At 39.9% G+C, this 14,182-nt stretch overlaps 1 protein-coding gene and 1 pseudogene across 1 annotated transcript; one reads left to right on the forward strand and one right to left on the reverse strand.

Annotated features, from left to right (window-relative positions):
- Nucleotides 1–1,951: 1,951 nt before the first annotated feature.
- Nucleotides 1,952–3,230, forward strand: LOC104416574 (rust resistance kinase Lr10-like). Its single transcript, XM_039299660.1, has one exon. The coding sequence runs from the start codon at nt 1,952–1,954 to the stop codon at nt 3,137–3,139; it is 1,188 nt and encodes a 395-aa protein (XP_039155594.1). The 3' UTR covers nt 3,140–3,230.
- A 5,111-nt stretch (nt 3,231–8,341) lies between these two features.
- LOC104457046 lies at nt 8,342–14,178 on the reverse strand (annotated as a pseudogene).
- Nucleotides 14,179–14,182: the final 4 nt, after the last annotated feature.

Genomic DNA, 14,182 nt, shown 5'->3' on the forward strand with positions numbered 1-14,182 from the left:
TGATATTAAATTTAATTTCTAGAGAGAACTAATTTGCCAAGAAAAATCAAATCTGGAAAATGCAGAGAAGTTTCCTCCCTAATGAATGTGAAAGCTCACTAATTCCGTGTTTTAGCCAGGCCGTTCTTTTGAATTTTTTTCTTTGCTGGACTTTGTTTTAGGGTTGACTTGGACATATTGATGACCGACGACTCCCGACCCTTTATCAAGCCTCCCTCGCATTACCAAATGAGCTAAAACTTCCATTGCATCAGACCAAACGATAAAGAGATGATTATTTCTCTCAGCTCAATATTTACGCTCCATGTTTTACTTCTTGTATTGCATGTCCTGCTACTATCAGGGATGAGTTGCAGTGCGAAAAACAATCATTTGTGCGCTCCTTCATCTTGCGGTGAGATCCGTAACATAAGTTATCCTTTTCGATTGAAAGACGATCCAAAATACCGCGGTAACTCTCACTATGAGCTAGTTTGTGAAAATAATCGCACTATTCTACATCTATATGCTGGCCGATATTATGTGAAGTCAATCCATTACAGTTACTATTATGGCCAATATTTCTTCAGAGGTAACATCACAGTGGTTGACGATGGACTGCAAAAGGGTAATTGCACGTCCCTCCCTCGTTACCCATTGACGTACTCCAACTTCAGTGGTGTTGATCGATACGCTGGTGGATACGCTGCGGTGCCCTTCATGAAGTGTTCCCAGCCCATTGCTTCTAGTTTATATGTCGACACCAAACCATGTATTGAGGGGTACTCTGCCGACACGCGTCCTTATTTTTCCCAGATGAAGGTGTACTCATACGCTGTACAGAACTTAAAAGCAGGGGATTTCAAGGACTCCTGCACCGTAACCATGACGGCATACGCATCGGATCAAATCTCGGGGCGGGAAGGGGATCAGAATGGGAGCTTAACATACAAGGACCTCCACAACAAGATGGCCGAGGGATTCAATCTCTCCTATGGGGGATTCCTTTGGGCCATGTCAAGAAGAACTTTTCCGTGTCGCTACTTAAGTTTCGGATACCGAATGGAGAGTTGCGGGCACTTTAATATGCCCAAGGGATTTCCCCTTAAAGGTGTTCTTTCTTTCTTTCTTTCTTTCTTTCTTTCTTTCTTTCTTTCTTTCTTCGTCTTTTCTTAAATCCTAGCTTTACTAAGAGATCTTACCAAAATTTAGTTGCCAAGTGATGTGGCAAGTTTTAGTTGGATATTTTTAATACAATCCACACATTAAGACACTAGTTTCTCTAAAAACACAACAGGAAAAAAATTGCCACATCACCTAAGTTGAAAAGTTTAATAAGATTTCTTAGTAAATTCAGCATGCATTGATCTTTTTATTTTACAATTTATGGACCTTTTTTATCTTTCTGGATTTGACATTATTACTTTAGATTTGTTTGGGGAAAAATGGTTGATTTAATAGTTGCTCGTGTCCCTTGCATGGCTGTTATTCTTATGCGGGTGAATAAATTGCACGCGTCCTGGATGATGTTTGTAAATTAGAACTATGCCGCAGTGAGATGTGAACTTATGAATCATTTGGTACTCCTTGATAAGACAAAAGCGAAATCGTGTTTTTTCGGAGAGATGGTCATGTTACGATAACATGGATTCCGTAAGTGAATAGAATAAACTGCGATCTGAGCACTTATCTAGGAGAGTAAATTATTTTCTATGTTTAAATGCTAAAATGATAGATTTAATTCTTCATTGATTGCTCGTCGATTCTAATTAGTCATTTTCGGTCACCTTAGATTATGTCATGGACTTCAGCCTTTTTTTTGGGCTATATGTGGGCCAGAGCCTCGCCGTTGTCTTGGGTATGACTTCCTAGCCCTGTTCTCCTCACAACTATGAAGATCTCAAGCACCACTCTGACAAAAAAAAATTAAAAAAATTACTTTTAAAATTATTTTATTGCACTAAGCTAATCTATGGACAATTTCTACGCAGCCAACTACGTCGCAGCAAGATTCATACTCGGAGCTCTATGTGTGCTGATACTTCTAATCTATAAGTGGATGAGAAAGCACCAAGCGATCGACGCAAACATCGAAGAATTCCTACAAGCTCACAACAACTTTCTGCCTATAAGGTACTCTTATTCAAATATTAAGAAGATTACAAAAAATTTTAAATGCAAATTAGGTGAGGGGGGATATGGTTCTGTGTACAAAGGAATCCTTAGAAGTGGCAATGAAGTTGCAGTTAAGATTTTGAACAAACCAGAATCTAATGGCCAGGATTTTATTAGCGAAGTGGCCACAATTGGAAGGATCCACCATGTCAATGTGGTGCAACTCGTTGGTTTTTGCTTTGGTTACTCCAAACAAGCTCTTGTGTATGATTTCATGCCAAATGGCTCTTTGGATAAACACATTTCAAATAAGGATGGTGATGATCCTCTTGATTATAAGAAAATGCATGAGATCTCTCTTGGCATAGCTAGAGGGATAGAGCATCTACATCGGGGATGTGATATGCAAATTCTACACTTTGATATCAAGCCTCACAACATTCTCCTAGACCAAAGTTTCACTCCAAAAATTTCTGACTTTGGACTTGCAAGACTTTATCCCATCGGTCATAGCATAGTATCATTGACTGCAACAAGAGGAACCTTGGGTTATATGGCACCTGAGCTATTCTACAAAGACATTGGTGGCATTTCTTATAAAGCCGATGTTTACAGTTTTGGGATGATGTTGATGGAAATGGCCGATAGAAGGAGAAATATAAATGCACATGCAGGGCATTCAAGTCAAATTTACTTTCCTTTGTGGGTTTATGATCAACTCAGCAAAGAAAAGGAGGTTGAAAGGGTAGAAGTCATAGAAGAGGAAAGAGAAACGAGGAAGATGATAATCGTTGCGCTATGGTGCATACAACTGAGTCCTAATTATCGGCCATCAATGAGGAATGTTCTAGATATGCTTGAAGGAGATATCGATAAATTGCAACTACCTCCAAAACCGCTTTTGTATCCGAAAGAGGTACTGACTAATGATGACAACAATGAGATAGAACTTGAAATGGTCTCATCTTCGTCAAGTGCTCCGATAATTTCTGGCAATTACCAATTTGACCACGACAATGAGTTGACGAAATCATGTATTGTGTGATTGTTCTCCTCTTGTAGAAATGAGATGCGAAATATAATTAACACTATCAGCATGTACCATCATTGATAATGTAATCTGTGAAGCTTTTACATGTTTTTCATATAGCATTGGTGTTTTCTACTAGACTCATTATGTCCATATTTTATAAATGACAATGAATGTCCTATGGCATTCATTATAATTTCCGTTTCGTGTGAATCCTCTTGGCATAACGATGTAATTTTTTCTTCATGTTAATGTTTACATTTTGAGCAACAAATCTCTCTCATTTCCATCAAAAGCTCTCACCCCTACCCTTCAACCCCCGCTCGATCAACCAGCTCGACATCAGCTACCTGCTCAAGCAATCTCTGACTTCGACCTCTTGTTTCTAGATGGGTCCTAGCCTAACCGATGAATGATTGGCACACGGCAAAGAGGATAGACAGAGTGGCTATCAATTTTTGCTTTTACGATGAATAGAAATTGAACACGTGATGTCATGTTAGAGGATGTGATGTATTACAAAAGCACAATATCTCAATGCAGTAAGAATTTGTGCATTCACTCGATGATAAGTCATGAGATGGTGCCTCATATTCTTCCGAACAAGTACTATATTCCTCACCGTTGTCCCCTGCACATGAGTTTTCTTGCTTAGCAAACATTCCTCCAGACACCGATGTTGAAAAGGAACGCGCGATATCCACTTCACTCTGATATTGCAGACAGAGAACCCTGACCTGATCCCGAATTAGCAAGGTACTCCTGAATGGAAGCTACAAACAACGCCATTCATCAGGAGTAAGAATACATAGAGAAGTAGCAAAAGCGCATGCTGCTACTTAAACTTGGGTTGCCTCGCCAAGTACAACAGCAATTAACTTTTTCTGCATGGCCTTTTCAATTACTGTAGATGGTTTTTAAAGTATCTAGAAACAGATAAAGCAGGAAGGACCTTCCTAGTTCAAGGTCAGAAATTGAAGGCCTTCAATGACTCTGAACAAGGCTCGGTTTGGAGAACACAAAATTGTTCGAGATCACTGCTGAAAGCTGACTCTCAAATAGCATATTAAAAGCTTTTTTCAGATTTGTTGCACCACGAGTCGAATGCACTGATGGGTAAAAGAACAGAACCGCCATGTCTATGCAACTATGCTGACACGTAATATTCCAAGCCAAACCTTTACATGAAGAGATTGGCCAGTAGGTAGTCCAAACCAAGTAAGATCGACGACACAGAATGTCGAGCTAAGTGTTAAATATCATAAATACCATCAGAGAAAGTAAGGGATAGGGTATGAATCCAAGTGGCTCCAGCTTCGAGCCATTAAAAGTCTGATGGTTGGAAAGGTCCCCTGAAGTTTGCAGCCCGGTGGCCATCGGCAATGAGGTTCGAGAGATGAGAAATTGGTGCATGGGCAGCGTCTAATGCAGCATTTATTCTCATTCCTTGTTCTTCCAATGAAGGACAAGCAAGATTACCGCCAGGTACAAGATGTGGAGCAGACCTTACCACCTCTTCTGATCCAACAAAACCGACAGGAATGGCTAGTAGCTTGTCAGATTCAGCTCTGTTCATCAACATTTTAGAACCACTAGTGCGAGCACAGTTAGCATCACAACTCGAAGTTGAAACTACGTTGTTCGACTAGAATGCACACCGTGACTATCATGTTGTTATTGGTAGTGTGTACCAATGGTAGCAATTATGATCATCTAAACAGACGATTCCTATCAAAAGAATATTCAGGTCCTCTGAAGCAGCACTTTTGACGAGGCAAAAAAACAATAACGCCATGCCTCAGGCCACAAGCCATCAAAGGCACTTGCGCTCTCGAATGATGCATGTATTTAAACTAGTGCAGATGACAGAATTCGCCAAGTAAGATAGTGTGCACAAGCAGGTAATTTATATTAAGAATCCTATAAATGTAGGTAAGTAGCTTTCAGATTGAAATGAAAAGTTAAGCCAATAACTAGAGTAGGTACTATGTTCGACGCAATGGAGAAAAATTAAACGATATGAGACAGAAACATCTCAACAATCGAGTTTCTTACTTATTCCTGCAGTTCATCACGCTCATTGGAGAATCATCCTGATGAGAAAGACCATTCATTGCGACAGGAGGCTGTGGAACTGTCTCTTCCAATTCCTTTGGCATTTGTTGCTCTGCTGCACCATGAAAGGAAGGCGAGAACAATTGAAACCTCACATAAGTGTTCGAAGTACGACAACAGGGCTCGTCTAGTGTACAGCAAAATTCATAGGCTGAACTTCAAGGTCTCCATAAACCGACTTCCAGAAGCAAACGATCATATACAGATGGCCTCACTTAGAAGAGCCCTTGATAACAGGTTCTAGGAGCTGGAAGAGATTCATGGAAAGTCCCCAAGTGAAAGGTGAATAGAGGACAATTCGAGCGTGAATTGCGTATCAATTCTACTTGTGGAAGAACTGATTATTGATACGGCGATGCACTTAAGTTGAGGTCATGTGGCGCAGATTGCTCCCGGCCATCGTGAACTTCATATAGGTGCAAACTCTATGCAATGTCCCTTTGTTTCACTCTATATCGAGCAAGCTTACAGTGCTAGATACGAAGAATCTTTGCTTATTCTTTAATTCTGCCACATTTTCACATCTACTACGAGGACAAAACCAGCTCTCGGTGGAGTTTTCATGGTCATGCCATGTCTAGAGCTTCGGGATTCTCTTCTTGTTCCTTGTGTTTTCTTACATAGTTCTGTAGCTATTCGAGTAAAGACAGTGTTAAATTGATGTTGATTCGACATTTTCCATGTGTAGCATACTAACAGGCGAAGAACGACACAAGTGCTTTTAAATATCGTTATCATCCTGACCATTTACTCATGACCATTACAATTTTCATTTTGCCAGTGAGCCGAGATGAAAATTTTTCTCTACAGATGCCACTTGAGAATTTATTGAAAGATGATGGAACGACATGCTCGGCAAACGATAAAAAAAGGTTACTACCTAACCTTCTTAGTGGTTTGTTTATGATATCATGTTTAAACCATGATAAGTTATTCATGGCAAAATTACCAGAAAAAACTCATTGTACTTTTACCAATTCGGTCATTAATCTTTTAGTCATGCCAAATCTTTTAGTCATACCAATTGAATTTTAAACATTTTCACATTTTGCCAATTGACTTCATCTAATCAATTTTGTTAGGAAATTGCTGACGCGGATACCAGTTATCTTACGTGGCACAAGCGACGCTAATGTGAAGAATTTTTAAAATATTTTAAACATTTTTTTGAATTTTTATGAATCTTTTTGTCTTATTTTTCCATTTTTTTCTATTTTCCTCCTTTACTTTTTTTTTTTTTTTTCGCCATGTCTGGCGAGGGTCACTAAGTCTTTGCTAGTAGCTACAAGGACCCGATGACTCTCACAAGCCATGGTAAAATAAAAAAAGAAAAAAAATTAAAAAATTCCATTTAAAAAAATTATAAGATTTTGCCAACATTAGTATCAACCATCCTACGTAAGATGGCTGGCATTCACATTGGTGATTTTTTCTTAAAATTGGCCCAATAAACTTAGTTGGCAAAATGTGAAAAAATTTAGGATTCAATTGACGTAATTAAAAGATTTATGACTTAATTGGCTAAAGTAATAGATTTAGGACCTTTTTGGAAATTTTCCCATTATTATCTACAAACAATACCTCCGATTTAACACAATTCAAGCGATTAAGAGACTAATTCTTTTTAAGTGTTCACTTAAGAGGGCTTGATCGATGATGGTTACTCCTGGTCATTGCTGATTTCAAAGTCGAACAGTTACAAAAAGAATTACCATCCAAAGGCAATAGGACACTTACAAAATCAGTGACAAAGAGAGAGCCAATCTTGTACCCTAAAAATACAATAATGTATGTCTAGATCTTCAGCATACACGCGCGAGATAATCTAGGATACTTTTCGTCAAGAGATTTTTTTCTTTAATGATTTGTCCAATCATCACTTAATAATTTATTCACGATCTAGAAAACAATTAAAGGTATCAGCACCTGCTGAATAGACCAATTATTTCGACGAAAAAAAATTGTGCTCGTGTTCGTGTTCATGATTTATAGAAGGGGAAATTCGCAACAAAAAGGTAAAAAAAAAAAAATACAACATTTTAATAACTGACTATATCACTATAGAAAAAAAAATGGACATGTGCAGTGAAAACGTCATTGGATGTGTCATGTGACCTACTAGCATAGCCCTTAAACAAACGGTAGAAGTATCAAATATTAATGATTAATTATCTTTCTGTCTCATTAAAAAAATTATTTTTATTTTTAATGTCATATATTAGTGAGGTCCTGAGTAGCAGACCTGCAAGGTTGCAAGTACCGGGATTCTTACTTATCAACGGTATTTTGACGCAATGTCTTAACTGTTTTTTTTTTTTTTTTTTTAATTCCTCTTGTTGGATCCCATGCTTTTCTAAATTGAGATCCCAAGCAAAATCAAAATAAATAATTCAATCGATATAAATTACATCAAGAAGGATCGACTGAAGAGTATACACCAACTGAGAGATACTTGCGTCCTCTACTATGCTGATGCAAGGGGCGCAGTTTGCCAACCATTATAAGGGAGATGCAGTTTTTTATTCATAAGCTAATTAGCATGATACATCAGCCAACAGTGTCTATTATATAGAAAATCTATTTCTCTTTTTATTACACCTTTACTTATAATGCTCATTAAGCTCCATTTAGAGATCACAGAAGGTATTTGTTAAGATGTCGAAGTAGATTGCACTAACTTACCATTTTTCTTCTATCCAATGCTAATTTCAAAACCGGAGAAAAAAGAACGAAGACATTGACTACCGTCACAAATGTTTAGAATTCATAATTACCAGACTGCGCAGCAGTTTTTTTTTTTTTTTTTCCTTATTTGCTTTTTAAAGGTATTTCATTTGAAATCTTTGGGTCTTTTATCAATCACTTGATGTCCAACTTAACAAAAAAAAAATCAATTTTCGAAATTTGCAATTTTATTCCGAGGACTTTTAATCTAAAACGTTTCAACTTTCAGCTAAATCTAAAGATACAAGATCGCATTCTCTAACCTCAACCTTAGCAAAGTCAACTTGAGATGTCGCCCTTGACAAAACTAATCTGAATCTTGCAGTTAAGATTACAAGCGGAAAGAAAAGGCATAAAATACTGAAAAAGAACTTGGCAGAACCGCTTAGAATGCCTAGTTGAAACGTAGGAATTCACTTCTGTCGTGTCGAAATCTATACAGATGTGAGGAAGCCATCACACCAGAACCCTCCCCTCTTCAACTCTTCAACTCTAAACTGAAGGAAAAAAAAAACAGAGAAGACAAGATGCACAAAACAATCGAAGATTTACACAGAGATTGACGAAGCCAGCATGCCCAAGATCACTCAACAACAGCAACAGGAGCAGCTGCTGAGAAAAGAGTGGAAAGAAAAGGGAGATATAAATGTAATGTCATTCGACTTTGCTTAATGTGTTCGTTGTCCATATACCCTTTGAAGGAGGAGCTGTGCCTGAGATCTTTACAATGGCCTGGTGCTTGCACTGTCGTCGCCTTTTCTTGGTAATTTTATTGTTGTTGCCATTGCTTTCATGGGGAGGGTTGTTTTCGCATTTCGTTATGTCGACCTTTACGATGTGGTGATCCGATGTCCCTTTCGATGACAAGACCGAATACGACCCCAGAATGAACTTGTATGGGCAATCTGGTGACGCCAGTAGGTAGTCCACCCCCGTTCCGTATTTGCATGTCCCTTGCACACCTGCAATAGAATAAACAGTTTTAAATTACATATTCAGACAAAATCATTTGAAAAAAAGACTTTGGACTTCAATTTTTATACCATGGATTTTCACATCAAAGGTTGATATCAACAAAGTGATGACAACAACATATGTATATATTCAACATGATCATCATGCTTCAAATGTTATGAATTTCCATCCATTCAAGTCAATCATGTGATCATCGAGCAAGAGGAGCATTGTGCTCGAAAAGCACCTTAGATTAGCCATTTGATAGAACGAAAAAGAAAAATCGAAAGATGGGAAAGCGAACAAGTGAGTTCTTACTTTGTCCTTTGGCAATGACGACCACGGACTCGCATTCTCCGGCAAAGTCCTTAGCATCTGTGTACTGCTTGCTCTTCGAAACCTCATGACTTCAACCTTTGGGGTCGGTTTTCCCATCTCTTCATAGTACTGTAACAAACACAGGTGCCCATGATTACAAAATCGCCGTAGCTTAAGCTATTTAGTAATCGAGTTTGATGTGCTAACGAATATCACATCAAACATGACAGAAATGTACATACCTTGACGATGTCGGTCCACCGCTCTTGCGAGTAATTAGTCTCATCGAGAGAGTTGAGGCCACCAGCCAAGATGTGGGGAGAGTCGCTCGACTGGATAATGGCGCCGACTTGCTTCATCCGCCAGTTCTCGTCGAGATGATCCAGGTGGGTGCACTGGAAGTTCACTTTCCCAACATGGGGCACTTCTATTGTTGCCTTCAGAATATTCCTATGTAATAAAACATATCGAGTTCACAGCCACTACGATTCCTGGTCAATTTAATATGTCGATCAATTATATTTCAATCCACTCTTTTCTTCTTTTTCTGAATTTTCGCGCAACGAAAGCACATAATCCCTTCACTATCTAAGGCGCGGCTTAATTAATCGAACGCAAAAGTCTTGGAAATTGACTCCATGACAAGCAATTGTGTCTGAAACTAATTGATTCTATCCGGTCTGTCTCGCTTGAGAGAAATGTAGTTTTCCTTGAAGATGAGTAGTCCTTGTATAGTCTTCAGGTCAAGCATCTGATTTGGCAAATACATAAAAATAAAGCAAAAGCAAAATTCTCCCCACGTTACTGGCCTACCTACATACACCTTACCCTGCCCTCATTTAATGTACACCATAGATCTTATCCTTCGTTTATCTTCCCAGCTCCTCATTTAAATACTAAAGAGCAAAAAATATATATGTAATTTAGCAGGTTCCTAAGCATTCTCTTGACTACATCAGCAATTAATACATAATGATCTTCAACGCTGACTCTCATCAACCCACTAAATGCAACCAGAAATGAAAAAAAAGAGGAATGAAAGAAGTCCAAGACAGTCTTTCATCACACACGCACGAATTTCGAGTAGTTATAACCGAAGATATTATTATTATTATTATTATTATTATTATTATTATTATTATTATTGATAAATGACAATTCTCTGGAGAACCCATATGTAAAAAATCATAGAAAGAAAAAAATGGGTTTTTTTTTTAATTTAATTTATATTTTAATTCTGACTGGCATTGCTCACAGGTGGTGCTGGGATCCTTGGAAAGGCCCACCATTGTTGTTGCAGATAGCTTTCCGTAAGTTGTACAAAGGCAAACAGGCTGTGGGAGAAAAGCCTTGGGGAATTCTTGAATTTTTGGTGGTAGGGTTCTCGTGAACAATATTCCAAATTCTTCCCAGATCAGTTCCTGGATAACTCCATTCAGATAATTCCAAATAGAACAGTTTAAAAAGGGGAGGGGAAAAAAAAAAAGAAGACAAAATATAAACCAAGTGACAGCAAGATTTTCATCCACAAATTCTGATGGCTAGGCAAAAGCTTATGTTTTTGCTTTTATTTTTGGTCTTGTGAATTTATATTACATCCACATTACCTTAATTTCAACTGTCCGAAGTGGATTTGCACCGTTGTAGATGGGTCTGCGAAATTAATCTTTTCACTTGGAAAAATGTAAGAAAAAATAATATAATATGTCCAGAGGGAATATTAATTTATGATATATTATCAAACTTCGCTTTCAATGGTGGACGCCTCAATAAATAAATGAAAATATCTTTTAAATTTCGAAATTGCCTAGGAAAACCACTTGCTCAATGAGAAAGAGAGCATATCATCGTCACCATAATTACGAAAATGATGTCAAGAATAACAGGTAAAAAATATATGGAAATTAATAAATAAATAAAATAAAATAAAATAAAACAAAATGACGGACCTGAAATCAGTGTCGTCAAATATCTTTTGGACCTTCCAGTGCTTGATCGGCCACCGGGAGAGGACGGCGTTCCCGTACTCCGGCGCCCAGCTCTCGGCGAACGCGTAGCTCATCCCCAGCGCCGCCGCCAGCTCCGATAGCGGCTTCATCTCCCTCTCCTCCTCCGCCTTCACGTCCTGCAGCGCCCCTATGTCCGCGTCCAGCTCCCGCAGCACCTCCACCACCGTCCTCGTGCTCCTGTACGCCTGCCGGCCGCCGCAGGGGTCGCCGCCGCTACCGCTGTTCTCGAGGCTCCCCCTCGCCGTCGCCGGAGCCTTCCCTTTGAAGATTCGACCGATCGACGCTGAGGCCAAGGACGAGGAGTGGGGAGATGGAGAAGGAGAAGTCGGAGGTTCGGTGGCGGCGGCGGCGGACGATTCGCTGAAGCTCAGGTTCCGCCGGCTGCGGAGGAGGGAGATTTCGTTGTCCGGCAGGTTGATGGAGACCCGGAGCTTCGATCTGGCGAACTTCTGCTGCTTCGTCAGGTGATCCTGCCCGTTGATCGGGTGCAGGGGAGACTGCTTGAGTATGCCCCTGGCATCCATGTCTTCTGGCTTGATGTTCGGGAAGGTTACAAGAGAACTAACCGCCATCTCCTAAAAGCTGCACAGCAGAAACTATAGAGTTATCCTCAGCTTGACCTCTGGCTCTCTCTTTCTTATCTGAATCATATAAAGAACCTCCACCATCCTTCTCAGCCTCAGTGATCTCACAATGGGAAAACTCAAATGAATGATCAGCTGAATTCATCACATGAAGACTTTCGGCATTCATACTGGCAGGGGAATCATAAAATTCGAAAGGAAAGACAGACTCAGCCTTGCTTAATGTTTGTGAATTGGCAGATAGTGTGCTCTTCCAAATGACAGAGTATTCTAGGACAAGAATGGAAGCAAGCAAAAAGACAAGTGCTGGCCATAATTGCCGAATGACATTGCGATTTAGAAGTATGCAGGCAGCGAGAAGTGCAATATATAGCATAGAAATGGTATTTAACAAAGCAAAGGAGGCAAGGAGCAAGGCCACCATGTTTATTTCGAGGGCAAAGAGATTAAACATGTTCTCCATCCAAAAATTTATATAGACTATGAAGATTGTCTTCTGCGTTTCAAATCTCTCCCTTCTCATGGTGATAGTCCTTTTCTTGTTCCATTTGTGGCTTTCGTTGGTGCTTTCCCAAACATATCCAAAGGAATATTTTCTAGCACTGCCAGCCGCAGAGCCTCCAGCTTTGGGTACATTATTTGATGCTTGAGAAAAACCAGAGGCTGAGGAAGACAAATTGTTTCTCACGCCTTCTGCTTCTCAAGGAATTGCAGGAGAATCTGCAGGTGGTTTGCTTTCCCCGTTTGAATTAGAAAAATCCCTAAACACTTCTTCTGCTGATACAAACAGAGCGCAAGGTTCTTTGGTGTAATATTTGCTCAAAATGTGAGTTGGTACTTTTTGCAACCAACGGAAGAAATTGTATTGAAGGATACAGGCAGACATCATCACCAGCACTTTTCCCCCTTAAACCCAATTCTAGACCCCAAAAGCCTGACTGAAATAACTGAAAACCCAAGAACTTGGCCAAACTAAAGTCATTCTGTCCAGGAAACATTCCTGCCTGGGCACCCCACATCTGAAAGAGATATTCTGTCATCGCCAGAATTCCTGTATAAAGAAGGAATAACTTTGATGGGATTCGAGATGCTTTAGGTAAAAGGGAACAAATGACAAGACCGAGCAGATAAAGGAAACCAAAGAGACTAATTGGTGACAATGATGCATAGAACTTTGATATACACACTATCTTGTCTCTGTGCCAAATGAGGAAACTCTTAATAAATCCAAGTACTCCAAATTCCATAAGTTTGGAGTCATCAGATTGGACATACTTGCTCTGTCTCCTCTAGTAGCTGTAAAGCTGCATCACAATCAGTATTGCAATAGACTGCCAAATATTCTGCAATAGCAAAGCTTCTGAGTTGTAGGCCAAGTAAAACTGAAGATCAATCAACCCCGACAACCACATCTCAAGGGTGGAGAAATTGCTCAAGCCGTATATGAAGATAAACACAGTGATTGCATATACTTTTAATGGAAACTAAAAATGTCTTCTCGTCCTTTCAACGAGTTGTCTTCCCATGATCTAACATAGGAGGAGCAAAATATAGGCAAACGATATGTGATTGGGTGTCACCAAGTAAACTGTTAGGAGGATTGTCAAAAAATCAATATACGTGCCACACGAGCAATACACAGATAGAAACTTCTGCCCAGTTGCACCAAGAAACAATGCGATCCTTCTCTCTGGAAATTGAAAGGAAATTACATTTTAGAAATGCAAATTATAAATACCTGTCGTATAATTTAGAAAAACGGTAAACAAAATCCTTCCTCTAGAAACCTCTACAAATGAATCTGGCATTCTGAACAGTGCATAACTAGTCAAAAGTCCGCCACCATATCAAAGTTCGGCTCCTGGGTCTCTGCTTTCTCTCAGTCCATCCCTCCGCTCACTCTCGGTTCTCTCTCCGCTTCACCCTTTGCTCACTCTCTCAGATCTCACTCTCTCTGTTGCTCTCGCTGTCTCCAGCCTCCCCCGAAGAACTCAAGAACACAGTCGCCTCTCTCTCCCGCTCTCCCTCGCTATCCACCTTCTCGGTCTCTCCTCTCGAGCGGCTCTAGCCTCTCCTTGGTTTTCAGCCACACCCTTCCAGAAGCAGCCACCCTCGAGCTCCCTCTCTTCTCTGGCTCGCTCCTTCTCTCTCTCTCTCGACCTCACCTTCTCACTCTCACTAGCTCTCTCTCTCTCTCTCTCGGTTGCTCTACCTCGGCTGAACAAACCCAAAAAGACCGGAGAGACCCCCCCTTCCCTTTGCCGCCTTTCTCTCCCATTTATCTCATTTCTGTCCCTTTCTTCAAGAACGAGACCAGCTGGCTTCGTACCGCACGACATTCCTGGGCGAACGTC

This window comes from Eucalyptus grandis, chromosome 8 (genome assembly GCF_016545825.1).
Source record: "Eucalyptus grandis isolate ANBG69807.140 chromosome 8, ASM1654582v1, whole genome shotgun sequence".
Taxonomy (NCBI): domain Eukaryota; kingdom Viridiplantae; phylum Streptophyta; class Magnoliopsida; order Myrtales; family Myrtaceae; genus Eucalyptus; species Eucalyptus grandis.